The sequence below is a fragment of the Ranitomeya imitator genome, chromosome 1, assembly GCF_032444005.1.
Source record: "Ranitomeya imitator isolate aRanImi1 chromosome 1, aRanImi1.pri, whole genome shotgun sequence".
Classification (NCBI taxonomy): domain Eukaryota; kingdom Metazoa; phylum Chordata; class Amphibia; order Anura; family Dendrobatidae; genus Ranitomeya; species Ranitomeya imitator.
Genome location: NC_091282.1, coordinates 635114095 through 635141189, shown reverse-complemented (window position 1 = coordinate 635141189; position 27095 = coordinate 635114095). Strand labels below are relative to the sequence as shown.

Below are 27095 nucleotides of genomic sequence, written 5' to 3'. Positions count from 1 at the left end.
TCAGCAGAGCGAGCGTTCCCGTGTATGGAAGAGTCAGGAGAGAACACAGGACTGCTCAGCAGAGTGAGCGGTCCTGTGTATGGAAGAGTCAGGAGAGAACACAGGACTGCTCAGCAGAGCGAGCGTTCCCGTGTATGGAAGAGTCAGGAGAGAACACAGGACTGCTCAGCAGAGCGAGCGTTCCCGTGTATGGAAGAGTCAGGAGAGAACACAGGACTGCTCAGCAGAGTGAGCGGTCCTGTGTATGGAAGAGTCAGGAGAGAACACAGGACTGCTCAGCAGAGCGAGCGTTCCCGTGTATGGAAGAGTCAGGAGAGAAGAGAACCCAGGACTGTCAACAGAGCAAGCGCTCCCGTGTATGGAAGAGTCAGGAGAGAAGAGAACCCAGGACTGTCAACAGAGCAAGCGCTCCCGTGTATGGAGGAGTCAGGAGAGAACACAGGACTGCTCAGCAGAGTGAGCAGTCCTGTGTATGGAAGAATCAGGAGAGAACACAGGACTGCTCAGCAGAGTGAGCGGTCCTGTGTATGGAAGAGTCAGGAGAGATAGCTGTCGGCTGGACCATCATCAAAACCATCATTCAGCCAACAGCCATCTTAAGGCATTGAGAGAACACAATTTGTGGTAAGGATTGAGGTGAGGAATAGTTAAATCTTCACCCAAAACTTAAATTTTAATGGTAGATATAATTCACATAAGTTAATAGGATACTTTCCAGCAAGATGGGTTATTTCCAACTGTGTAAAAGGGGACTTAATCTCGATTTCTTGGAAAATTATAGACTTTTTTTAATATTGTCCTGTTTCTTTCTTTAGAAAAACAAAAGTGTTGGCTACCTTGTCACTAACAAGTAGAGAAAGTGAAAAAGTGCATAATATTTAACGGTCAGATCTCGGACTAAATCTCAAGTGCCAGAAAAATTATCACATTTTCACTGTTGTCCTAAGTTCCTTTTTCTTGGAGAAAAAAAAAGCCTGACAAGTAAGCAAAGCTAAAAAGTACCAAAACTCCAAAGGTTCCCCAATATCAATTAGAATTTCCCAGTTACTTCCTAAAGCGAATAAAACACAATAAAGTTATAAAGCTGTACCCTCTCAAAATCTAGATTACTTGGTTATTAAGTTCTGATCAAGATGTGTTCATCCATGTCTAGGTGCAATTATTTTTCAAGTCTACCTTAAAGAGCAATTGTCCTCATATGGATTTGAGGATCCTGTGACGTGAAGAACCCTGCAGAGGCTCATACCATCCATTGTAAACCAGAAATCGGTCTCCTTCCCTTTTTACTCCCTTTTGGACATTACATACAGAGTGTACAATTGATAAAGCTCACCGAAGTTTAGGTCTAAAACACTTTAGGTAGAAGTTAAAGTTAACAGTACATTATCTTGAGCCCAGCTATAAAAGAATTCCATTTATTTTTCTTGATCTTAATTAGGACCTGTCACTTGGTGAAAATTTGAACGAACTACCTTTTTTAAAATCCTTGAGCTCCCATGATTCTGACACTCCTTTCCGTTTTGATCAGTGTTGCGTCATTGCAGAGATATTCACATTTATTTCTTCTGGAGCTCAGTATGTGAAACCTGTTCTTGCAGACCAACTGGGCGTTTCTTCAGAGTCTTCTCTGGGGGAAGTTGTGCTTTTCTTCCTCCCTCTCAGATGCTACCAATCACAGCTCGGCAGCATCTGAAATCAACAGACTATTAGATTAGCTGCTGGGTTGTGATTGGCAGTGTGGGAGGGAGGAGTTAAAGCTCAAGCCACCCAGAGAAGACTCTGAAGTAACTCCCATGTAGATTGCAGGCAGAGATTTCACATACTAAGCTCCAAAAGCAACGAATGTAAATATCTCCACAGTCAGGCAGAAAAGAGATGCAAAATCAGCATTTAACTTAATTTCTTTGACCAAGTGACAAAAAAAGAACTCCAGAAGACTGCAGCTTGGTTTTGGGTCTTAATCTAAGAAAACAGCACCTTCATGCAAAGGTGGCCAAAGCCGAGAACTCAGCATTTCCAATTTCCAATATGGCTTGCATACCAAAAAGTACAAGAATAGTGGCTAGTGTTGGTCATTTCTGCCTCAAACTTATTAAGCTTACATTTTAAAGTCATGGACAAACCATTTAAAATGTTCCTTGGAATTCAGGCTTATCAAAGATATGTAAAGAAGGTACTATGGATCCTTGGACAAGCTGTCGTGCAAGCGTGGCAACGTTAGTCAAATGTTCCGAAAATTTGCAAGTTTCTACGGTGATAATCTATTCAACTGGGAGCACAAGTACACACGGAAATTCCTGCACCGACTGAGCGTTAGATGGTTTCACAAAGACGGCATTCACCCATGTGTGGGAGACAAAACCAGACTTATTGCTGTTGCCAGGTCTTTTAACTCACAAGTCACCACATGACATGCGTTATGCAGTGTCCGTAGGAAGGAGTTCTTGACACACCTTCCAAGGATGCCTCAGATGGATGTCAGTCTAGAAAGATACAGTGGAATCCATTTCCCTTAGGCTAACAATTCAAGATTATGGTGGCATGTATTTGGATGGAATATCAAGGGCAAAAATCTGGATGCACTAATGTCTAACATTGTCAGGTTCCGCCGACAGTCTAATGTGTATGGGAAAGCAGACAAACCGATAGTCGGGAGAGAGGTCAATAGTGTCAATGTTCTCCCATAGATAAGCTGCCAGTTATTGTGTTCCTCGGCGGCTTTCTCATAGAGAACACAAGAGTGCTCAGCCAAATAAGCGTTCCTGTGGCTGTCGGCTGAACAATCGGCCAAAGCAGTGTTCTGCTAACTAGGGCTGAGGAATTGGGAAGACAAACCTTCGACCCCTCAATATTCCTGACTCCGACTCTGACTCCAGAGCCCTGCTGCCAAGAACCATGAAATTTTTGTGTCCAGCCTACAAGGACACTGTTTGGTCTCTGTTGGGTAAATGGGACCCATACAGAGCAAACAGACCATAACATAACACAGGTATGGATTAGAGGGACCACATAAAGGACTGACCATCTAGGATCCTCCACAAAACACTGTGTTTACTGGCTTTCTGAAAAATTTTAAACTGCAAGACATTGAAACTCCATTTTCTTTGTTCAGGCCTCAGCTGTCTGCCTACAATACTACATAGAAGAAATCCACAGGTTGAATGTTCCGATTTATTGTTAGAATGAATGGGGGCTTAAGGAAGGGGCTACACAGCGATTTTGTCTGCAACATAGGTCGTGCAGCAAAAGTGTTGCTGCTACACCATGGTGTAATATGGGTCAGTGGGATTGCATTGGTGCATTGTGACCCCTCGAGTATAAAGACAAGCAAATTGCAACAACTCCAACTTGTTCCGATTTTTGGGACATGTTTACCGTGAGACTTTAATGGACACAATGCAATCCAATTGACCTGCATTACACTGCATTGTAGCAGTGACCCAGAGTGACCGTACAACCTGTGACATTGCCTAAGTCACTGCGTAGACCTAGCCTAACTGGTAATTTGTGACTCAGCCAAAAGAAATAGGCCTCACCTTAGAGGCAAATAACCTTTGGGGTCAATTGTTGCATGGACTATATACACTGGTATGGACTATATACACTGCTCAAAAAAATAAAGGGAACACTTAAACAATGGAATATAACTCCAATTAAATCAAACATCTGTGAAATCAAACTGTCCACTTAGGAAACAACACTGTTTGACAATCAATTTCACATGCTGTTGTGCAAATGGAATAGACAACAGATGGAAATTATTGGCAATTATCAAGACACACTCAATAAAGGAGTGGTTCTGCAGGTGGGGACAACAGACCACATCTCAGTACCAATGCTTTCTGGCTGATGTTTTGGTCACTTTTGAATGTTGGCTGTGCTTTCACACTCGTGGCAGCATGAGACGAACTCTACAACCTACACAAGTGGCTCAGGTAGTGCAGCTCATCCAGGATGGCACATCAATGCGAGCTGTGGTTTGAAGGTTTGCTGTGTCTGTCAGCGTAGTGTCCAGAGGCTGGAGGCGCTACCAGGAGACAGGCCAGTACACCAGGAGACGTGGAGGGGGCCATAGGAGGGCAACAACCCAGCAGCATGACCTCTACCTCAGCCTTTGTGCAAGGAGGAGCAGGAGGAGCACTACCAGAGCCCTGCAAAATGACCTCCAGCGGGCCACAAATGTGCATGTATCTGCACAAACAGTTAGAAACCGACTCCATGAGGATGGTCTGAGAGCCCGACGTCCACAGATTGGGGTTGTGCTCATAGTCCAACACCATGCAGGACGCTTGGCAGTTGCCACAGAACACCAGGATTGGCAAATTCGCCACTGGCGCTGTGCTCTTCACAGATGAAAGCAGGTTCACACTGAACACATGAGACAGAGTCTGGAGATGCCGTGGAGAGCTATCTGCTGCCTGCAACATCCTTCAGAATGACCGCTTTGGCAGTGGGTCAGTAATGGCGTGTGACCCCTTGTGAGACCATATGCTGGTGCGGATGGCCTCGGGTTCCTCCTAATGCAAGACAATGCCAGACCTCATGTGGCTGGAGTGTGTCAACAGTTCCTGCAAGATGAAGGCATCGAAGCTATGGACTGGCCCGCCCGTTCCCCAGACCTGAATCCGACTGAACACATCTGGGACATCATGTCTCGCACCATCTACCAACGTCACATTGCACCACAGACTGTCCAGGAGTTGGCAGATGCTTTAGTCCAGGTCTGGGAGATCCCTCAGGAGACCATCCACCGCCTCATAAGGAGTATGCCCAGGCGTTGTAGGGAGGTCACTGAGAATCGTTTCCTTGTCTTGAGGCATTTCCACTGAAGTTGGATCAGCCTGTAACTTCATTTTCCACTTTGATTTTGAGCATCATTCCAACTCCAGACCTCCGTGGGATATTAGTTGTGATTTACGTTGATAATTTTTAGGTTTTGTTGTTCTCAACACATTCCACTATGTAATGAATAAAGATTTACAACTGGAATATTTCATTCAGTGATATCTAGGATGTGTGATTTTAGTGTTCCCTTTATTTTTTTGAGCAGTGTATATAAAACAGTCCTTCTCTGTCGACAGATTGGCTCTTTTTATTTTGGTTCTACACCGCCTGGTTATTGACTCTGTGGCAAAATAAAACTCCAAAGTTGGCACAAAATTAGCCCCTCCATGTAGTAATAAGGTAAGTATACATGTAGTGAAAAGAAAACCCACCACTAGCTGATGACAGACGTCTTTCATCTAATTGTAAGACTTGTGAGACCGGAGACATGTGAGCGCCCCTGACACTCATCTGGGAAAAACAAGAGAAATTCACCATGAGAATTAAACTGAGAGCAAAATGTCATGAGAACAAAGTCCTTGGACACGGCCAAACTAAATTAATTACATGGCCTTAAATATCGTGACGCTTCATTATTGAAGCAAATGAAATCCTACACTCGTGGGACAGGGGGATTCTCGCAAAAGAATATGTGAGAAAGAAACTGAATGTAGAGCAGCAACAAGTACCAGAATTGGAAGAGAAAAGCTCCGGAACACAGGTATAGATGTAGGCAAGCAGGGCCGCCATCAGGGCATGACAGCCGTGACTGGCGTATGGGGCCCGGTGAGCAGAGGGGGCCCGCATCGGGCCCCGTCTCATCTGGTCACCGGGCCCCCCCTGCAGGCGCTGCGGCAGCGGCACACTATTGACGTGCGGGCCCGCGCCCGCACGTCAATAGTTAACAGCCGCCAGCCAGTCTGAGGCTGGCGGCTGAATAGGGCTGCAGTGCGCACTCGCCGCCGCCGGCGTCTGACGTCATTGTCAGCCGCCGGGCCCGGCGGCGAGTGCGTCTGTGTGGAGCCTGGAGAGGGAGCTTCACCCGGCGCTGGAGCTTGGCCAGGTAAGAAGTTGTGTTTTTTTTTTTCTTTGAGAGCTGCTGCGATCCAGGGGGGCCCGGGGGGCAGGATGATGGACACACAGGGGCAGAAATGCTGGACACACAGGGGCAGAATGGTGGACACACAGGGGCAGAAATGCTGGACACAGTGGGGCAGAATGGTGGACACAGTGGGGCAGAATGGTGGACACACAGGGGCAGAATGGTGGACACACAGGGGCAGAATGGTGGACACACAGGGGCAGAATGGTGGACACACAGGGGCAGAATGGTGGACACAGTGGGGCAGAATGCTGGACACACAGGGGCAGAAATGCTGGACACAGTGGGGCAGAAATGCTGGACACAGTGGGGCAGAATGGTGGACACACAGGGGCAGAATGGTGGACACAGGGGCAGAATGGTGGACACAGTGGGGCAGAATGCTGGACACACAGGGGCAGAAATGCTGGACACAGTGGGGCAGAAATGCTGGACACAGTGGGGCAGAATGCTGGACACACAGTGGGGCAGAATGCTGGAGACAGGGGCAGAAATGCTGGACACACAGTGGGGCAGAATGCTGGACACAGTGGGGCAGAATGCTGGACACACAGGGGCAGAAATGCTGGACACAGTGGGGCAGAAATGCTGGACACAGTGGGGCAAAAATGCTGGACACAGGGGCAGAAATGCTGGACACAGTGGGACAGAATGGTGGACACACACAGGGGCAGAAATGCTGGACACACAGTGGGGCAGAATGCTGGACACAGTGGGGCAGAATGCTGGACACAGGGGCAGAAATGCTGGACACAGGGGCAGAAATGCTGGACACAGTGGGGCAGAATGCTGGACACACAGTGGGGCAGAATGCTGGACACACAGTGGGGCAGAATGCTGGACACACAGTGGGGCAGAATGCTGGACACACAGTGGGGCAGAATGCTGGACACACAGTGGGGCAGAATGCTGGACACACAGTGGGGCAGAATGCTGGACACACAGTGGGGCAGAATGCTGGAGACAGGGGCAGAAATGCTGGACACAGTGACAGGGGCAGAATGCTGGACATTGGGGCAGAATGCTGGACACAGTGGGGCAGAAATGCTGGACACAGTGACAGGGGCAGAATGCTGGACACAGTGACAGGTGCAGAATGCTGGACACAGGGGCAGACTGTGAGACCCAGGGGCAGAATGCGAGACACGGGGCAGAATGGAGATACGGGGCATGATTGGAGACAGGGGGCAGGATGAAAGACATGGGGGCATGACTGGAGACAGATGGGGCAGGATTGGAGACAGATGGGGCAGAATGGAGACACAGGGGGCATGATTGGAGACAAGTGTCAGGATTGCAGACATGGGGGCATGGTTGGAGACATAGGGGGCAGAATGGAGACATGGGGCATGATTGGAGACACTGGGGGCAGAATTGGAGACAGATCGTGCAGGATCATGGGGCAGGATGGATATGATGGAGACAGATGGGGCAGGATGGAGAGATCACATGGGGCGATCATATGGGGCAGGATAAGGAGATCATATGGGGCAGAATGGATACTCATGAGGGCAGGATGGGAGAATATCTGGCTGACGCCAGGAGTGAGACACACGGGGCCAGGCTGGGTGATATTATTAATACCATAGGGGCTAATTTAGGGATATTATTACTGCAGTGATGTATTTATTTTATTTTTTGAGTATACTGTTTTAAATGGGGGGCGGTCCTGTTACTGTATAGAGTGATACTATGTCGCCTTCTTCATGTGGTGTAATGTAGAAGTTGTGAAAAATTAAGTAATGTGTTCTGCAAGCGGAGCTCGAGATAACTGTGTTATTTCCTGCAGAGAGAAGTCCTGGCTGGATGAAATGATGGCGGTCTGTGCTGGATGAAAGATGAAGGACTTCACCTAGAGACGTCACTGGTGAGTCAGTGTGTTACCTATACACTGACACTATACACTGTATACAGAGCTCCTGTGTATAATTTCACTAGTGATCACTATATTATCTGTACACAGACACTGCATACTAAGTACAGATCTCCTGTGTATAATGGCACTTATGGTGATAGTATGGTGCTTTTTTAAAAATTACTGATCAGAATTGTAGTATTCAGTCACTATGTGGTGGTAATATGTGGTCTGGACATGGTGTTGTGGTATTTGTTCCTTCTATGTGATATTATTGGGCATTTTAAAAATTGAAAAATAAATAAAAATATACCTAAATTGTATTGCATATTTTAACAAATATTTAATAGGTTACAGCAGAGTAGGGCCCGGCCAAAAGTGTCTACCGTGTTATGGTGGCGGCTTAAAAAATCTTTTGGCCAAAACAAAAGCTGCCGGCTATATGTGTGATCTGGTGATGGGAACTGTTAATGTGTGATTGGTGAGAAGTGGAGTTTTTCCAAGAGAGAGCGGTGGGACTGTGGACAGTTCGAGGGGTGGAGCCTGGAGGCGGGGCTGGGGTGGAGCCTGGGCGGAGTCTCAAGGGGGCCCCGAAAATTTTGCCAGTATGGGGCCCCGAAATTTCTAGTGGCAGCCCTGTAGGCAAGTATTGGAGGGTTCAGGTACTCAGCTTATTTACACCTGGATGATTGCATTTAGAACTGAACCCATGTGGTCTACCACCCACAGAGGGGGTCCTCTCCTCCTTACACTGGTGGGTGATGGATTGCGACTTTTACCCAATGTTAAAGAGTGGGAGGCTGGGAGCTGAAGAGCAGAAAAGTCACCACTGCTCTGCTGACCCCATAAGTGCAGAGTCCCGAGCCCTTTGGTATCAGCAGAGACACTGCGCCCCCGTTGGGAGCTTCATGGCATAGCAGCTACATGTAGCCGTACATCACCAAGCACAATGCCGAGTGTCAGATGGAGTGGTGTAAAGCCACCACTGAACTCTGGAGGAGACGTGTTCTGTGCAGTGACGGATCACATTTCTCTGACGTTACCACCTGACTGCATTGTATCCCCTGTACAGTTTGGTGGAGGAGCATGTTATTGGCTTGTTGTCAGGGCTCTATCCTCACTTAACAGGAGCTGAAGGGTTCTTAATACTTCAGTATACAAGACATTTTGGACAACTTTGTGTGAACAGTTTGAGGAAGGCCCTTCTCTTGCACCTCACTGCACAAGGTCCATATAAACATTTGTGGGAGCCTCAACCTTAACCCCATTCAACCCCTTAACGCCAACAAACCTCTGAAAAGGCAATAATTTCCATGGACACCTTCAAAATCTTGTAGAAATCTTTCCCAGAAGAGCAGGAGCTGTTATATCTGCAGAGGAGCAACTCTATATTAATGTTTATAGATGGGAGGTCAGAAAAGCACGGGGAGGGGGCACATACTTTTCTCCAAATAGTGTATGTACTCTTAGTATATAAAGTGTATTTACCCCATTTTGCTTTAAAAAAATATATAGGCAGTGGTTTGTGCCAGTAATAGTGATGTGTTCACGGCCGAGAAACACTATAACATGATAGGAGTGGCGCATAGAAGGAGTGGCGTATGGCTGCACCTCATTCCAGTGATAATGCACTGTAAATGTTGTGGCATCAGGTAACCCACGTACTGGTGGTATTTTGGTACCAAGAATATAGTTAGGGAAGGTGTAAAACATAATGAACGAGCAGTGTGCAGTCACGCAGAAGGTAAAGCTGGTCTTACATGGTGCCATTTTTTATTTTTCTTATTATGGACCCTCAGGATATGGAATCTGTTCCTGTTTGGGAGGGCAAAAGGAGCCGTAATTTGATATCACAAGGGTTAATCTAACAGAATCCAAGAAATGTGCTGTGAGGTGGCGACTGTCAGACAAAGAGACCCAAGGGCGATCACGCTGACACAATCACCGTACCCATGCCAACTTTCCCCCGTTTTCAGAAGCAGGTGGAAATTCCAACTTACCGGAAAACTGAGGCTGCCGTCACACTAGCAGTATTTGGTCAGTATTTTACATCAGTCTTTGTAAGCCAAAACCAGGAGAGGAACAACTAGAGGAAAAGTATAATAGAAACATATACACCACTTCTGTGTTTATCACCCACTCATGGTTATGGCTTACGAATACTGATGTAAAATACTGACCAAATACTGATAGTGTGACGCCGGCCTAATATTGTAGCAGCTCTTGGCCATGACCCTAATTGTTCTTTTTCATCCCACAACAGAAAATACTGGCAAAAGATGTCAGCCTATCCCAGCAATATCCAATACCGTGATTAAGATTTTCCTTAGGGTTGCATTCCTTCTTCCGAGCGCCATACTGGCCCTGGTAAGGTGACCATCTGGGGCTTGCACTTCAGTCCAACACTTACGAAAGAGGAACACACAGAACAGAATATTATTCCAGTGTATTGATTGGGCAGTGTTTCACCTCCAACCAATCTCCTATTTGCACTGATGAGAGGCAACCACCCAAAAAATAGAATTAGGCTTACCGGTAATTCGGTTTCTAGGAACCTTCCACGACAGCATAGGAGGATGTCTCCATTCCCTAATGGGGGGCAGGAAGCACAAGAGGTTAAAAGGCCCCTCTACCTCATATTTGCCAGTGACTTATAACAGATACCATAGCACTAGCTACCTTAAAGGGACACTGTCACCTGAATTTGGAGGGAATAATCTTTAGCCATGGAGGCGGGGTTTTTGGGTGTTTGATTCACCCTTTCCTTACCCGCTGGCTGCATGCTGGCTGCAATATTGGATTGAAGTTCATTCTCTGTCCTCCGTAGTACATGCCTGCACAAGGCAATCTTGCCTTGCGCAGGCGTGTACTATGGAGGACAGAGAATGAACTTCAATCCAATATTGCAGCCAGCATGCAGCCAGCGGGTAAGCAAAGGGTAAATCAAACACCCAAAAACCCCGCCTCCATGGCTAAAGATTGTTCCCTCCAAATTCAGGTGACAGTGTCCCTTTAATGAACCCAGGATTAATCCAAGGAAAGGGAGGGAGTTAGTGCTGTCGTGGAAGGTTCCTAGAAACCGAATTACCGGTAAGTCTTATTATATTTTCTCTAGTCACCTTCCACAACAGCATAGGAGGAGTACCAACTAATTCTGCACTGGGGGGTGGGGGGGTGGGGGGACAATAGCCTGGAGAACTTTCCGGCCAAAAGACTAGATCCCTATTGGACAATAAGTCCAATCTGTAGTGTTTGGTAGAGGTATGTGGTGAAGACCATGTTGCGGCCCTGCAGATCTGCTCGATGGAAGCGCCTGCTCTTTCTGCCCATGAAGCTGAAGTAGACCTTGTAGAGTGGGCTTTGACCCCAATTGGAGGTGTCAAGTTCTGGGCCAGATAGGATTCTCGTATGGCCCTCTTGATCCAACTAGAGATGGTGCTTTTTGCTACCTTTCTCCCTTTTTTCTGACCTGACATATGAATATACAAGTTTTGATCAACTCTAAAAGAGCTAGTTTGTTCAAGGTAGTGTAGGACAGTACGTTTAACATCGAGAGTATGGAACTCTTCCTCTTTTGGGTTTGCTGGATTCTGGCAGATGGAGGGAAGAATAATGCTCTGAGATCGGTGAAAATCAAACACCACCCTTAGTAGAAAAAATGGGTCAAGACGGAGGATTATAGAGTCATCTGTTATTAATAAATAGGGTTCTCTGACTGATAAGGCTTGAAGTTCCCCCACACATCTTGCTGTGGTTATCGCTACCAGAAAGGCAGCTTTGTATGATAGGAATTGAGAACAAGAAGTCAAGGGCTCAAACGGTGTCTGTGTGAGCCTCTATGGACTAGATTTAAATCCCATGAAGGTACAATGGGCTGTTTCCCAGGTTGTGATCTAAGAGCTGATACCATGAATCTTCTAATCCAACGGTGGTTAGCCAGGTCTTGGTCAAAAGCAGCGCTGAGAGCGGAAACTTGAACCTTTAGTGTGCTGGGTCTAAGGCCTAACTCTAACCCACGCTGAAGGAAATCTAATATTCGTGATATATTCGGATGAAGTGTATCTGGATTATTAGGTAGACAGAAGGAAGAAAATGTTTTCCACACCTAACTCTAGATTGCATTAGTATCCGGTTTCCTAGACATTTGCAACGTAGAAATTACAGCCTTTATAACTTGGGCTTCAGCAACCAGGCTGCCAGGTTCAATTTTTGGGGGTTCTGGTTTTGGAAGGGCCTCTGGAGAAGATCAGCATCTAACGGCAATGTGGACTGGCCCGTCTGTCTGTAGTTTGATGATGAGATTGAACCAGCTTCTTTTCGGCCATACCGGGGCCACCAACATGAACGGCACCCGCTCCTCTTGGACATTCCGAAGGGTTTTCGCCAATATTGGGATTGGCGGGAAGGCATAGGTTAAACGGAAGTTCCATGGTTGTGCCAATGCGTCTGCCCCTCTGGAATTGTCTCTGAGATTCAGGATAAAAAAGGTTTTGACCTGTGTATTTTGGCTTGAGGCGAATAAATCAACCTCTGGTAGGCCCCACCTGTCCAGCAAAATCCCGAAGACTCTTTTGTTCAGGCTCCACTCTCCTGGCTGAATGTCTTGGGGACTCAGGAAATCCGCCTGAAGGTTGGAAGACCTGTTCAAGTGGACAGCTGTGAGGGAGAGGTGTTTTTCGGCCCAGCAGAATATTCGGTTTGAGATGCCTGCTGTTGTGAATTCTGTTTTCGGGCTCCCTCCTGTGGTCATGAATGGTACTTCGGCTGGTTCTGTCCATGGACTTTCTCTGATGCCTGTGGGTGTTTCTGAGTTTCCTTCCACAGGTGACGAGGCTGATTCGTTAGTGGGCTGCTCTATTTAACTCCACTTGTCCGATGCCAGCTGTCAATGTTGTAGCATTGGTCTAGTTCGCTCCTCGATCTTCCTGGTTTCCTGTTTTCTCCAGCAGAAGCTAAGTTTCGCTTTGCTTTTTTCTTGTTTGCTATTTTTTCTGTCCAGCATGCTTATGTGAATTTTTGCCTTGCTTGCTGGAAGCTCTGGGACGCAGAGGGGCGCCTCCGCTCCGTTAGTCGGTGCGGAAGGTATTTTTCCCTGCACTCTCTGTGTGGCTTTTGAAGGGTTTTGTGCTGACTGCAAAGTGACCTTTCCTATCGTCTGTCTGTTTAGTAAGTCGGGCCTCTCTTTGCTAAATCTATTTCATCTCTGTGTTTGTGATTTCATCTTACTCACAGTCAATATATGTGGGGGGCTGCCTTTTCCTTTGGGGAATTTTCTCTGAGCCAAGATAGGCTTATTTTTCCTATCTCTAGGGCTAGCTAGTTCTGAGGCTGTGACGAGGCGCCTAGGTCATGATAGGAGCGCTCCACGGCTATTTCTAGTGTACGTGATAGGATTAGGGATTGCGGTCAGCAGAGGTTCCACTTCCCAGAGCTTGTCCTGTATTAATGTGCTATCAGGTCTTTTCTGGTGCTCTAACTACCAGATCCACTATTTGTTCTAACCACCAGATCATAACAGCCTGCCAGGGCTGTTGAATTTTGAGCTCCCCTGATGCTTGAGGTGAGCAACAGTAGTCATGTTGTCTGAATAAACTTTTACGTGACTGCCTGATATTAAGCTGTTTGCGGCTAGGAGGGCTTCCTCTACTGCTTTCAACTCCCTGAAATTGGAGGATCTGGCACTCGTTGTCTGACTCCAGTGTCCCTGAAAAGTAGTATGCAATATTACCGCTCCCCAGCCTCGTTTGCTGGCATCGGTTGTAACTCATAAGGGGGGATTGTGACCCGTTCACACCCATGCGGATGTTTTTGGGGTTCAACCACCAAGCTAGGGAAGCTTTCACACGCCCCGGAGTGTATACTCTTGTTTAGAGAGTCCGGATTTCCATCCCAGTTTGTGAGGGTGTGGGCATGAGGGACTCTGGAATGAGCTTGAGCCCAGGACACTGACTGGATACAGGCCGTCATGCTTTTCCGTATAGTTGGAGATCTGTCTTCTCTGAAATCTATTACCTTTTCCATTAAAGCCCGGCGATGATCCTCTGGGAGAAAAGATTTCTGTTTTACTGAGTCTAACAGAACTCCCAGAAACCTTCTTGATTTGGAAGGTTGGATCTGGGACTTTTTCAGGTTTGGGAGCCACCCCAGTGTTCTGAGGATATCAAGAGTCTTCGCAACATGGCTGGTCAGTCTGAGCTGAGGGGGCTATCAGTAGCAGATCGTCCAGGTAAGGCTACTTTCACACTAGTCCGTCGGTACGTGCCGTCGCAAACAGTCGGCCCGACGTACAGTATGTTAATGTAGCACAACGTGGGCAGCGGATGCAGTTTTACAACGCATCCACTGCCCATTGTGAGTTTCTGGGAGGAGGGGGCAGAGTTTTGGCCACGCATGCGCAGTCGGAAATGGCGGACTCGACGCACAAAAAAGTTACATGAAACTTTTTTTGTGCCGAGTGTCCGCCAAAACATGACGCATCCGTCGCACGACGGATGAGACGTGTGGCCATACGTCGCAATGCGTTAGCTAATGGAAGTCTATGGAGAAAAAACGCATCCTGCGGGCACATTTGCAGAATGTGTTTTTTCTCCAAAACGACGCATTGCGACGTACAGCAAACAACGCTAGTGTGAAAGTAGCCTAAGGGACAATACAGATTCCCTGTCTGCGGATGTGATACTGCTTCCGCCATTATCCTGGAGAAAACTCTCGGCGCTGAAGAAATGCCGAAAGGGAGCACATTGAATTGGAAATGTCTTATCTGCTGGTTGTACTGAATTGCAAATCTGAGATATTTCTTGTGCCGGGGGTGAATCGGCATGTGAAAATACGCATCTTTTAGGTCGATAGTCACCATAAGAGTCTGGACCGATCAGGGGAATAGCAGATTTCACCGATTACATCTTGAATCTGCAATATAACATGACGATTGAGATCTTTCAAGTATATTATGACTCACGCTTCCCCTGATGGTTTCTTTATTAGGAATAGTCGAGAGTAATGGCCTGAACCCCATTCTTCGGGGGGTACAGGGGAGACTGCATTTGATTTTAGAAGGTCCCCAAGGCCTGTCATCATCATTGTATGGGCCCCGAGATGTTGGGGGTGTAATTCTCAGATTTCAAGGGGGGGGGGGATATTAATTCTATCGGTAGGCCCTCTTGTATCACATGAGGGCCCATTGACAATTGGTAATGGCCCACCAATGATGGACAAACTTTGCGAGCCTTCCCCCCAGCGGGATGGAGTCATTTATCCTGCTGCTGCTGGGGAATGAGGATATTTTTTCCCTTTCCCTTGGCGTAGCTCCATCTCCCAGTTTTCCCTTTACTTCTTGTTTGAGAAGTATTAGATTGGGGGGCACAAAAAAAAAGCTTCCTGACAGGTTCTTGCTCCGGACGGGTCTTTTTCCTATCTGTGGCCTTTTCCAGAATTTCATCTAGAGCGGGACCAAAGAGATAATCGCCCTTAAAAGGAATTGAGCACAGCTTAATTTTCGAGGTAACGTCCCCGCTCCAAATCTTGAGCCTAAGGGCCCTTCGGGCAGAATTAGATTGGACTAAGGATCTGGCCCCAATCCTAATAGACTCCATGGAGGCGTCCGCTAGAAAGGCCAAAGCCTTTTGACGCATGGGAAGAGAGTCCAGTAGTTCTCATCGAAGTACCCTGAGAAATATGTTTCTCCAGTTCATCTATCAATCGAGAGAGGGCTCTTGCGACACAGGTAGCAGCAATGTTGGATTTTACCCCTGAGGTGAATGTTTCCCACAACTTTTTCAGTAAGCTCTCCATTTTCCTGTCTAACGGATCCCTCAGTTGAGAGGAGTCTTCAAAGGGAAGCGAGGCTTTCTTTGCAACCTGTATGTCGACCTTTGGCACATCCCATGAAGGAGAACCCGCTTCTAAGGAAAACCTGTGTCTCATTTCAGAAGGGGTGACTAGGCATTTCTCCCACTCCTGAGATATTAAGTCTAGGATATTTTTATGTACTGGGAACCCCACCTGGTTTTCCGACATCAATCCTCCAAACATTTCATCCTGTATAGATTGAGGAATAGACTCCTCCTGTAACCCCATTGTGTTACGAACCGCCATTACCAGCTCATCAATATAATCAGAGGAGAAAAAAATATTTTCTCGCTTCCACAAATTTAGAATTTGAAGGTTCAACCCATCTCTCCGAGGAGGATGAATATGAATGATTAGACTCAGAGTCCTCAATTTGAATTTTTTTTTTTTTTTTTTAGGAGACGGATCGTGCAGCGGAGGTGGAGGAGGATTGAAGGCGGCGAGAGGACTGTACTTCATGTTTAACTAGGGTATGGATTTCCTCAAGGAGGGAAGGCTGTTCGGCTCTGACAACTTTATCCGTGCACCCCTGGACACAGCTTCTTCTCCCATAGAGAGGGAAGCTTCAGATTGCACATTTTGAAGACTTTTTGGCTGGGATTTTCTGGGCAGACTTGTCTCCCTGAAAAAGAGGGAGTATGGAGCCAGGAAAATAGAAGGGCACACACTATCCTGGCTCGGACCCACCCGGTGCAGACTTACTGGAGCAAGGGCAGCGCTGGGCTCTGCCGATGCAGGCCAGGAAGCACCATCCTTTCTGACAGGGATCAGTCTTACCTGGAAGTGTCTTCAGGCTGGTTTATATAGAAAATAAACCCAGCCCCCAGAGCAGGTCAATCAAGCTCCCCTCCTCCTCCCCGGGTCCTAGAGCAGGCCACCACGTGGAGCGGCGTGCTGTGGCGTCGGAGATCCAGGGAACGTGGGAGGCAAAATCCAGGAAACAGAAGCGTGCCTCACAGTGGAGGCACAGGTGGGCCAGGAAGATCCTGAGTCACGGGGAGACGGGAGCAGCAGCAATGCGGAGGAAGGCAAAGCCTACGACCACCACTGCCCAGCAGGAAAAACCAGGTATACTGCGGTCGCCGGCCACACAGCATACGAAACCTCTCCATGGGGGACAGGAAAGACACTGGCGAATAGGAGGTAGGAGGGGCCTTTTAACCTCTTGTGCTTCCTGTCCCCCAGTAGGGAATGGAGACATCCTCCTATGCTGTCGTGGAAGGTGACTAGAGAAAAGCTGCATACAGATAGGAGGATTTGCTCCAGCTCTCTAAAAATCAGGGGCAAGGAAGCTTTAAGGGTCGATGTTTGTCTGTAGGACAGCTACTGCACATGAGCTAATCAAGTCGCTGCATATCAGGTGTTTGATGAATCTGGCAAATTATAACAATTTGCAGTAATAGCTGCTGCTATTTCACACATTGCACTAGCACGAAAAGTACATGACTTCAGATTCGCTTTCCCATAACGCCTTGCAGCTATCACACCACATGGTATTGAACATCCAAGCAGGAAGAACTATTACAGAATTTATAAAAGTTGAGGCAGGGAATACAGCGGCCACTTTGTTGTGTTCACTCTGGATATTGAGAGAAAGTCACAGCACACAGGTTCGCCATAGAGAGTGAAGAAACTGTACAGATAGTGTGCGACAGCACAGCAAACAAGATTACCATGTGAGGGGATAGAATAGTTTTACACAGTTATGGCAAATGGATTCGTTGAGTGCTGTTATTTCGTCTCAAATGTAATATCTTTGGAAAATTTGCCAAAACTGGAAAATTTGAACTATTGCCAATTCCAATAGGTTCTGCTGTGTAAAGATGGTATTTGTACAGTTAATATCCCTAAGCCAGCGTGGGGCACTCCTTGTAACCCTTGTACAAAATGAGGCACTGCTCAGCGTACCATCCAGACATTAATTGGGCATGGGCTCAAAAGATGGGGAACAATCTGCCAAAATCAAGCGTGTAACGGAGAGGAGATGAAGAGACCTGGCTGATGACACATCAGAGTTACCAATACGGCATCATTTTGAGAATCTTTTTGCAGTAGGGGGGAGGTCTGGACATGGATGAGGACTCATGTACACTTGGTGTGGATGAGACATAGGCAATGAACAGTCCCATGTCTGGTCCGAGTCAAATACAGAGGATTAAAGGGTTTTTCCCCTTTCACACAAGACTTCAAAACTTGGTAATAGCACTAAGATGAGAAGGCAGACAGCATATATCGGTGTCATAACCATTTGGCGGCACAGTACAATCCACAGCTTTTGTCACAAAACACTGATATAGTAATTTTAATGATACCTGTAAAATCACTTCCTTTTGCAAACACTGGTTAGTGTTTCCTGTTAACCACAACAAGAAAGGTTAACTGTAATATCAATGTCTAATATTGTGTCAGTCCCTACTGTGCTACAGAAGAAAGCATGGATGCTCTAGTCTAGATCACTGAAGTGCCCTGATGGGTTTGGGGGATTCAATACATTAAGGGATCTGCTAAGTTCTGAAGTCTGAGAAGAAGCTTTCAATAATCAGACTAGTTTTTCAAGTACATCCCAAAGAACAACTGGATTTAGAACTGGTAAGTTAAGCCATCGAGTCATCACTTTGTTATGTTGCTCAAAGCATTCCTGAACAGGGTGGCAGGGACTTACCTTGCTGAAAGACTACAACTATTAAAGGGACACTGTCACCTGAATTTGGAGGGAACAATCTTCAGCCATGGAGGCGGGGTTTTGGGGTTTTTGATTCACCCTTTCCTTACCCGCTGGCTGCATGCTGGCTGCAATATTGGATTGAAGTTCATTCTCTGTCCTCCATAGTACACGCCTGCACAAAGCAAGATTGCCTTGCGCAGGTGTGTACTACGGAGGACAGAGAATGAACTTCAATCCAATTTTGCAGCCAGCGGGTAAGGAAAGGGTGAATCAAAAACCCGAAAATCCCGCCTCCATGGCTGAAGATTGTTCCCTCCAAATTCAGGTGACAGTGTCCCTTTAAGGAATACTGATACCATGAAGAGAGGGTTTGGGGAACCCTGGAAGACCTTTGTAGAAGAGATTATAGCTGCATAAAAGAGGGGTGGTGAGTGAGGGTGGGAGATCCAGCTTCATATTAATGCATATAGAAAGGTGATGCATAAGAGCTCCAATACTTCTATCTGTAGTATATGGAGCTGGTACTTTGGGTTCATAGACAGGACTTGAACCCATCATACAGTCAACAAGCTACTAATAGTTGTGTGATCATGAATGGCACCACTGCTGGAAGCTCTTAGCTGCCTCTTACCTGTCTGGCCCCAGGAAGGCAGTTTGTATCCTAATAAAGATCTTCTATTTAACATTGATGACCTATTTTGGAATTAATGCCCTATCCTAATCAATAGGAGCCCAAGCATTGGCAACCTCAACAAATCCCAGGACGAGCACTCGGCCATGGCATTCAACCAAGTGCTATACATGGCCATCTGCAGCAATCTTAAAGAATGAGAGCTGCAGAGATCAGCATCCCGACAGGATGCTGCTGAGCCCAGGTCTCTAGCACAGTAGGAGTTTCATGGAGAAGTTATCAGCTAGCCGGAAACTTTGGGTAATTTTTTTTTTAAAGAAAGTTTTGAAGACAATTAAGATGGCACGGAAGAAATTTGGTGTTCATTTTGGTTGATTATCCAGAGTGTCTCCTGGCCAGGACACTGAACAGACCTTCACAGCCCTCATGTTTACTGTTGTGTGACATAACGTATGGCAGCAGATGGATCAGCATGACATACAGGCTCCGGCTCCAAGGCTAGAGCAGGGTTCACAAACTATGAGGCAGGAAATAGGTGTTCACGTAATATGAGAAGCCACCAGCTGCGCAGGCAGCTTTGATGTGCAGTCAAACTAGATAGGAAAGCAAATATAGTCTTCAAAAAAGATCCGATAAAGCCGCACAAGACGCCAACTGAGCTTCAGATACGGAGAGGGGAGGAAAAAAAAAAAGTGGTGGAGGACAGGCATATCAAAGCGCACCTGTCGCCTCTGCAGCAGCCGCTACCATTGTGCCTGCCACACCGGAAGGAATCCTATCCATTCCCCAACACATGGTTATACAGCTAAGAAAAAAAAACGCAGATATATTATCCCTCCATCACTGCTTCTAGTATAATGTATGAATAAAATCTAATATATAAAACTGAATGTGTGTATGTGTGTATGTATGTCCGGGATTGGCATCTGCACCGTCGCAGCTACAGCCACAAAATTTTGCACAGTCACACGTCTGGACCCCAAGAGCGTCATAGGCTATATTGTGAGGTGAAATTTTAACCCCGCGCGTTCCAATTCACCAATTTTGCCCCTATCTACATAATGGGAAAAAATGAAAGGAAAAGTGTTGGAGGCAAATTGACAGCTGCCAGATGTGAACAAGGGGGGACGTAAAGAGTGAGAGCGATGGCACCAAAGAGTATATACCGTACAGTTGCTAAGGTGGGGCCCCGACATGGGATACTCACCACACACGGGGATATGAACACACACACAAAATGCGCCACACACTACCACATGCTTGAACACATATCACCCTCAGCACACATTTCACCACACATTCTCCAACCTCGCCACATAAAAGTCGAAACACAAAAGTCGCCGCTCAAAACTCGCCACATGCAAAAACTAGGCTCTTGCAAAACTCGCCACAAGTGCAAAACTCACCTCATGGAAAACTCGCCACACGCAAAACTTGCACATGCGGAAAAATTGCCACATGCACAAAAGTTGCAACACATGCAAAATTTCTTCACACAAAACTTGCACATATTCAAAAGGCACCACACAAAACTCGCCACGTGCAAAACTCGCCATTCGCAAAACTTGCTGCACACAAGTTGCTACACTAACCTGTCACATGCAACTCGACACACAAAAAGTTGCTACACGCATGTTGCCACACACAACTCATCTCACAAAAGTCGCTACATACATGTCGCCACACGCAACTCAACACACACAACTTGACAAACGAAACTCGCCCTAAAACACACACAAGTCTGGTATTATCCTTCAAAAATAAAAATCTGATTAATAAGCAGACAAACTACAACAAATGTACCATATAGGAAATACGGCAGCTGTCAGTCACATGACCTGTCTATTATGTGTGAGCTAATATATACTGCCAGGGGGAGGGCTTCCTGCTGGCTGGGGATTTATCAGGCTGCCAATTTAGCTTACAAATACTGAGGTAAAAGTACTGAGCAAACAACGTGTGAACGAGGTTTAATACAGGAGGAGATGACACACAGGTATATACTATATACAGGAGAGATGACACACAGGTATATACTATATACAGGAGCAGATGACCTACAGGTATATACTATATACAGGAGGAGATGACATACAGGTATATGCTATATATAGAAGATGACATGCAGGTATATACAGGAGATGACACAGATATATACTATATACAGGGGAGATGACACAGGTATATACTATATATAGAAGGAGATGACATTCAGGTATATACTATATATAGGGGAGATGACACACAGCAGGTATATAATATATACAGGGGAGATGACATACAGGTATATACTATATACAGGAGATGACATACAGATGTATACTATATATAAGGGAGATGACCAACATGTATATACTGAGGTGAAAATGAAAAGGTGTGAGTACAAAATGAGAGGAGTGAGGAAAAATAATGGAGTGATCAGAAAATGACAGATGTGAGGTTGAAATGACAAGTGTTAGGGGGGAATGAGAGGAGTGAGGGAGAAAATGAGAGATGTGAGGGAGAAAATGAGAGATGCGATTGGGAAAATGAGAGGCGGGATGGGAAAATAAGAGAAGTGACGTGCTATAACTAACCACAGATATTTACTATGCCCAGGCAACGCCGGGCTCTTCAGCTAGTTGGGAATATATCAGATGTGCCACCATTTGTGTCCCTGAAAACCAGCAGCAGTTTTACAACACAAGATTCATGAAGTCTTAGTGGTCTCCTCCACGTTTTAGATGGTCAGTAGAAGATATCGCTCCGGTCCCACTCTTCTCATACGAGAGTCATCAAGTTTATTTTTAATCTTCATGTTCTGAACTCTGTTTTCACCACAACATATTTACCATGTAAACTCTTCTGTTTTGTAGACAAGTCTCTCCCTCAGCCCGGCAATTTATCAGGTGTAAGCTTGTGAAAACACGGAGAGCACAGACTGTACCATTCATCTGCCAAGTCCGCAAACATCGGCACAGTGCAGGCGGACCGCCTCACCTCCTTACTGCTCATTACCTGGAGATTATTTCCGTCCTCCGCCTACTAAAAGACATCACACCCTCATGTAGAAATAAAATGTCCACACACTCCAATAAAGAAAAACAGTCTAAAGAAATACTGAAAATAGTTTTGTTTTTATTTCTTTGTGTAAACAGGCAGTAGCACCGTGCGTGGTGTTAAACATGGCGGAACATTCTACAATGTCACAACAGGTGCATTCCGTGTGACGAAACACCAGGGTTAATGTAACCCAAAAAGGTCGTAAAAAAAAAATTATATATTTTTTTATTATTTATTTAAGATGAGAAAATATTTTTTTATGTTTTAATATTTGCAGGGGTAGATGGAAGTCATTTATTGGGTTTCTTTTATTTTGGCAGCTGGAAGGAGGAAGATTTCCAATTTTGGTAGAAAACAATAGGGGAGCGAGCTCCGTAAAATCAGAAGAACTCAAAGTGCTTTAACGCCAACACCCAAAGACTTCCCTTCCCAAATATTGGCCATTAAATGGCCGCTTAAGATGTTTGTGCTTATTTTATTATTTTGTACAAGAGTTAAAGTTATTGTACAGTGTCTTACATTTGTACTAATATATATATATATATATATATATATATATATATATATATATATATATATATATATATATATATATATATAAACCATTATTGGTGCCAGTTTGGTACTTTTTACAGTGGAGCATCAGAAGTGTACTTTTAAACACAATTTTCACACTTTGTGAAAATATATTAATTTATTCATAGGAAAATAAAGATTTTAACAATTTACATTTTTTTTTGATAAAAAAAAAAATAAAAAAATAATAAGAATACACCTCATCTACTGCGTAGCAAGGGCAAGCCCAAGCTTCTTGGCCCTCTGGCTGATCTTGAACTTTGCGGAGGGGCCGATTTCCATCCTAACTACAAAGCAGAGTCAGGGAATGAAAATTGGTAATTGTGTAAAATCACCTGGAGGAGTCCTTAAAATAACAAAAAACAGACTTTCACCGGATCATGTATACTAAACTTGCTCCAAGACCAGCTACACCAGCGAAGGCCATCAATACTGTTCTCAGGCCACCTTCATAGTCCTCAACATGGAAGAACTCAACACAACCATCCTGTAAAAATAAAAGGAAAGTTTATTAAAAACTTAGAAAGACCACAAGAGCCATTAAAAACTATTGGTCAAGTAAGGGTGAAGATCCTTTTGGTTGGATTTAAGAGACAATGGTTTACTCTTCCAATATTTAGGGCTGATGGGAATCTATTCATGAGACCTTGTCCAGCCACATCAGTCATTTGTGGCTTTTTTGAGGAGGCTTTTCCTCTTAAGTCTATGTGATCAATGAAAGCCCCACCCCTTGGACTATTAGTTAAGAGTCATAAAGCAGTTTTAAACTGGAGGGAAATAAAGTAGCCCAGGTTGGGTTACATCAAATCTCAATAGTGTAGACACTACAATCCCAGACTAGGGCATCGCCAGAGATAACGCAATGGACACTTGACATTGATGGGTCACTTGCAGAGAAACTTTGGGAGCCTTTAAGAACCCATGTTCTTCTGCTCTGTCTTTTCTAACTCCAACGGTCCCCCACAGAGAGGAGAGAGCTCTGCAGACCACACAGCAAACACTCACCCAGCCATTATGCTCCATGATCCAATTTTTTTTTTGGGACATGAGATACTCCGTGAAGTTGTCTGCCAGTGTGCCGATGCAGTTGTCGAGGTGTACACTTTTTAGATGTTTAGCAATAAAGGCTCCAAAGCTTATCAGGGTGACGATACGGCCCCAGTTCGTTACCCCGTCGCTGAAGACCATGGCTGGGACTTGGGAAAGCTTCTCGATGTCGTCAGGATGCTGTATAGACAGATGATGCAACATGCCTGGAGGGGAGAGAGATGCCAGGTGAGAACTAGTGATGCACCATTTTGCAGGTTTCAGTGTAGAAGACAGACTTGTGCTACAGAGACCCACAGACGAGATGCAGGGACACCAAAGCCATCACTAGAAGACACTCCAGCGTTGGAGGTCCCTAAGCAGAGACTAGATCCCATGAAGAGGGACGATTACCAACCCTCATGAGAAGAGACCACTTCAAGACCCTTTCATCACAGCAGTGCCACAAGAGAATGAATACTAAGGAGAGCAAAGTATACCCAGCTAGTCCCGCACACAGTTTGCTAGCAAGGTACAGTATTGGCGATTTCAGCTCCGGCCCTTGGTTTTCCATGTGTGCACAAGTACAGAGATTTAAAAAATACAGAGAAGTAAGAATGGGAAGAGGGGAAAAAAAAACCCTCTCCAAAAAGTTCCGGGGTTTATTTCTGCAAGCCATGCAAAGGTCTTTATTGGACAAAAGTAAAGAATTCTAGGACCGACGCCTTTACATAGACATTAAGGTTTGACATCTTCACGCTTCTTCCATGTTGTGGGGGAAGCAATATACTCAAAAATTCATGGCAAAAACAAGGCATACCCTTGCACCATTAATGACTACTATCATTAGATCTTATGGGTGTTGGAAATGAAGAAACTGCAGTATCTTAGACCCAAAGCACCAATGTGACCAAAATTAATGGGTTTGACAATAGTGGAAAAAAATATATATTTTGGGGAGGTGACAACTTGATCCATATATAAAGAAATTAATACAAAATAAAACAGGAATAAAAATAAGATGGCATCACCCTTCATAAGCTGCATCCAGAATTGCAACTAGTGCTTAGCCAAGTGAACTGGCAGCGCTGCAGTACTAGATGCAGCCTGTGAACAAGGGTGGCAGTGGTTTTTTTTTGTTTTTTTTTTTAAGTAAGTAGAAATGTATGAGAAGTTGTTAGAACACGTGTCCCTCCATGCCGTCCTCACTGCCATTGTGATCGGTAGGTTATGGATCTTTGTGGGTACAGGAACCATCGGGGGTGCTGACCAGACAGGACAGTTGGAGAGGGCTCGTGTTTCGCCGTTACAGCTGGTGTTCCAGTAAGATCTGGAAAAATACCAGAAATCAGTAGGAATGTGGAGCGGTGGGGGGGGGGATGGGACAATACATTATTCAGGAGTCCTCATACATTATACAACGGCTTACAGGATGCAGCTTGCAGAGCAGGAGGTTACTGCCGGGCAGGGCTGGGCCTATGGGGCAAACGGCTGGCTGGTCTCCAGGGCCTGGGGCGGAAGACGGGGCCAAAGGGCGAAACGGTGTCCTACAACACTGGAAAATTCCAGTCACACAGGAACCCGGCCTTATTGGCCCACATTCCAGCTGTGTCACCATACAGAGGGCGAGAGGATAGATCACCAAGGCTGATCTTAACTACCAACAGAAATAACGTTTCCAAAATTCAAAAACCTCAAATCGCTCATACGAATAAAGCTGCTAAAATTAAAAAGACTAAAGCTTTAATCGAACAGTCTAAAAACAAAAGCTCAAATTTTAAGACGGCAAGTCAGCGCTGACAACCAATAAAGCTATTGTCATTCAAAATATGAAGCCAATATACAAGACAAGTGAACAAAGCTACACCATTCAAAGGGTATTGGTTTAACTCTTTATTTACAGAATCCAATTACAACCAAGACAGAGGCGGAGCAGGCCTACGTGCAGAGCACCACGTATACATTGCTGTGCACACAGCGCTGCGCTGGCAGCCATTACAGCCCTACTGTGCAATATAGTCAAGAAAAAAAATATAAGCACCCCACCATTTCAGACATTTGAACTATTCCACCACCTATAAGGTATAATTGTAGGAGCATACTACATGCAGCTAGAAGAGGGGGTTAATACAATTCAAAGGCAGTCACACCTTCTCCACTCCTATTAAGAGTATTTACACTGTGACCAATCATATTTGGATTAGACTTACAGCCATAAAGCATAAAATTGTGAGCGAAGCAAACAATTTTTTTTACAACAATTAAAAGACATTTACAGTGTCCACCCCTATTTTACCCATTTGGATTAGCCCTCCAGCCATGCAGTATAATTGAAGCATACCAAATGTAGCAGAAAAAGGGAGCGCTTACAATACAAGCCATGCAAAACCATTCCCCCCCCATTTTCAAAATTTGGATTAGACCTTCAGCCATAGGAAGATAATTGAAAGAGCATACCAAATGCACCAAAGAAGGGGGAGTGTTACACAATTAAAGAATGCACACTTTGCATACTCCTTTTTTAAAGTATTGTAACACGCCAGCGATAGCGTACAGATGTATGGAGCATACCAAATGCAAAACCAGAGGGGGGGGGGGGGGGGTGTGCACAAAGGGCTGCCTTATGCAAAGCAGAGTATAAAATGTCGTTATAACATGGCGGACGGGTCTCACCCTGAAAGACCAGCCGGTGCTTCTCGTTAATTTCCGCCCCCAGTCTCCTCAGGGTGGGCAGCGCTTTGGGGTTGCTGCCGCCGTCCGTCTTCATGTCCCCGGCACAGTCCCGGTAGTAGCTGTGCAGCAGAGCGCGGGTCTCCATGTACAGGGGGTCGCGGGGGCTGTCGGAGGTCGGGGTGAGCGGGGGAGACGTGGAGCCCCGGAAGTCTGACTGTAGGTCCATGTCTTCGTCCTCGTCCAGCTCGGACTGGGAGGACGGTAAGGAGCCGTCCGTGTTGTAGCCGCCATGCCGCCCCCAGCTGCCCTTCTCCAGCTCCGGGAGCACGGCGCCGTCCTTGGCCAGCAGACTCCCCCCGCCGGCGGTGTACAGGAACGGCATGATACCGGCGGCCGGTTTCCGAATCATGGCGTGGTTAATCATCGTGTTCCAATGGAGTCTCACCGCTAACCTTCCTCTACTGACGCCTGCCCGGAATGAGAGCTCACCAGGGCCAGGAGGCCGGAATAGAGCGGAAACCCCGCCTACTGGGCGGTGACGTCACTGGCAGCCACGCCTCCAGCATGACCATATATGGGGTCGGAAGTGTGCCGGGATTTTTAGTTCCTAGTCAGATTAAGAACGACATAAAAAGTCCAAGAGAAAAGGTCGGAAGAGGCCGAAATTCGGAAATCCGGGGATTACACTGCGTGCGTGACGTCACAGCTCTGCCAGCACCTGTGATGTCAGCACTTCCAGGAGTGTGACTCCATGAGAGTCCTGTGCTGGCCATTGCTGCAGATCGCCTGTCTGGAGAGGTGTATTAAAGGGGCAGTATCACTATTAAAACCCCTTATTTACCTGTATGTAATG

General features: G+C 46.0%; 1 protein-coding gene across 1 annotated transcript; it reads right to left on the bottom strand.

Moving 5' to 3' along the window:
• Positions 1-22642: 22642 nt before the first annotated feature.
• MCL1 (MCL1 apoptosis regulator, BCL2 family member) lies at positions 22643-26733 on the bottom strand. Its single transcript, XM_069727032.1, has 3 exons — positions 26243-26733; positions 23549-23796; positions 22643-23030 (listed from the first exon to the last, which is right to left on the bottom strand). The coding sequence occupies exons 1-3, from the start codon at positions 26664-26666 to the stop codon at positions 22914-22916; spliced, it is 789 nt and encodes a 262-aa protein (XP_069583133.1). The 5' UTR covers positions 26667-26733; the 3' UTR covers positions 22643-22913.
• Between the last annotated feature and the right edge of the window lie 362 nt (positions 26734-27095).

What these genes read in the sequence shown, in the direction of transcription:
- MCL1 (XM_069727032.1), bottom strand. Translation starts at nt 26,666, where the DNA reads ATGATTAACCACGCCATGATTCGGAAACCGGCCGCCGGTATCATGCCG. An exon ending in GCACCGGCTGGTCTTTCAGG is followed by an intron (nt 23,797 to 26,242) that starts GTGAGACCCGTC and finishes TCTCCCCTCCAG; the next exon opens with GCATGTTGCATCATCTGTCT. An exon ending in TCATGGAGCATAATGGCTGG is followed by an intron (nt 23,031 to 23,548) that starts GTGAGTGTTTGC and finishes TTATTTTTACAG; the next exon opens with GATGGTTGTGTTGAGTTCTT.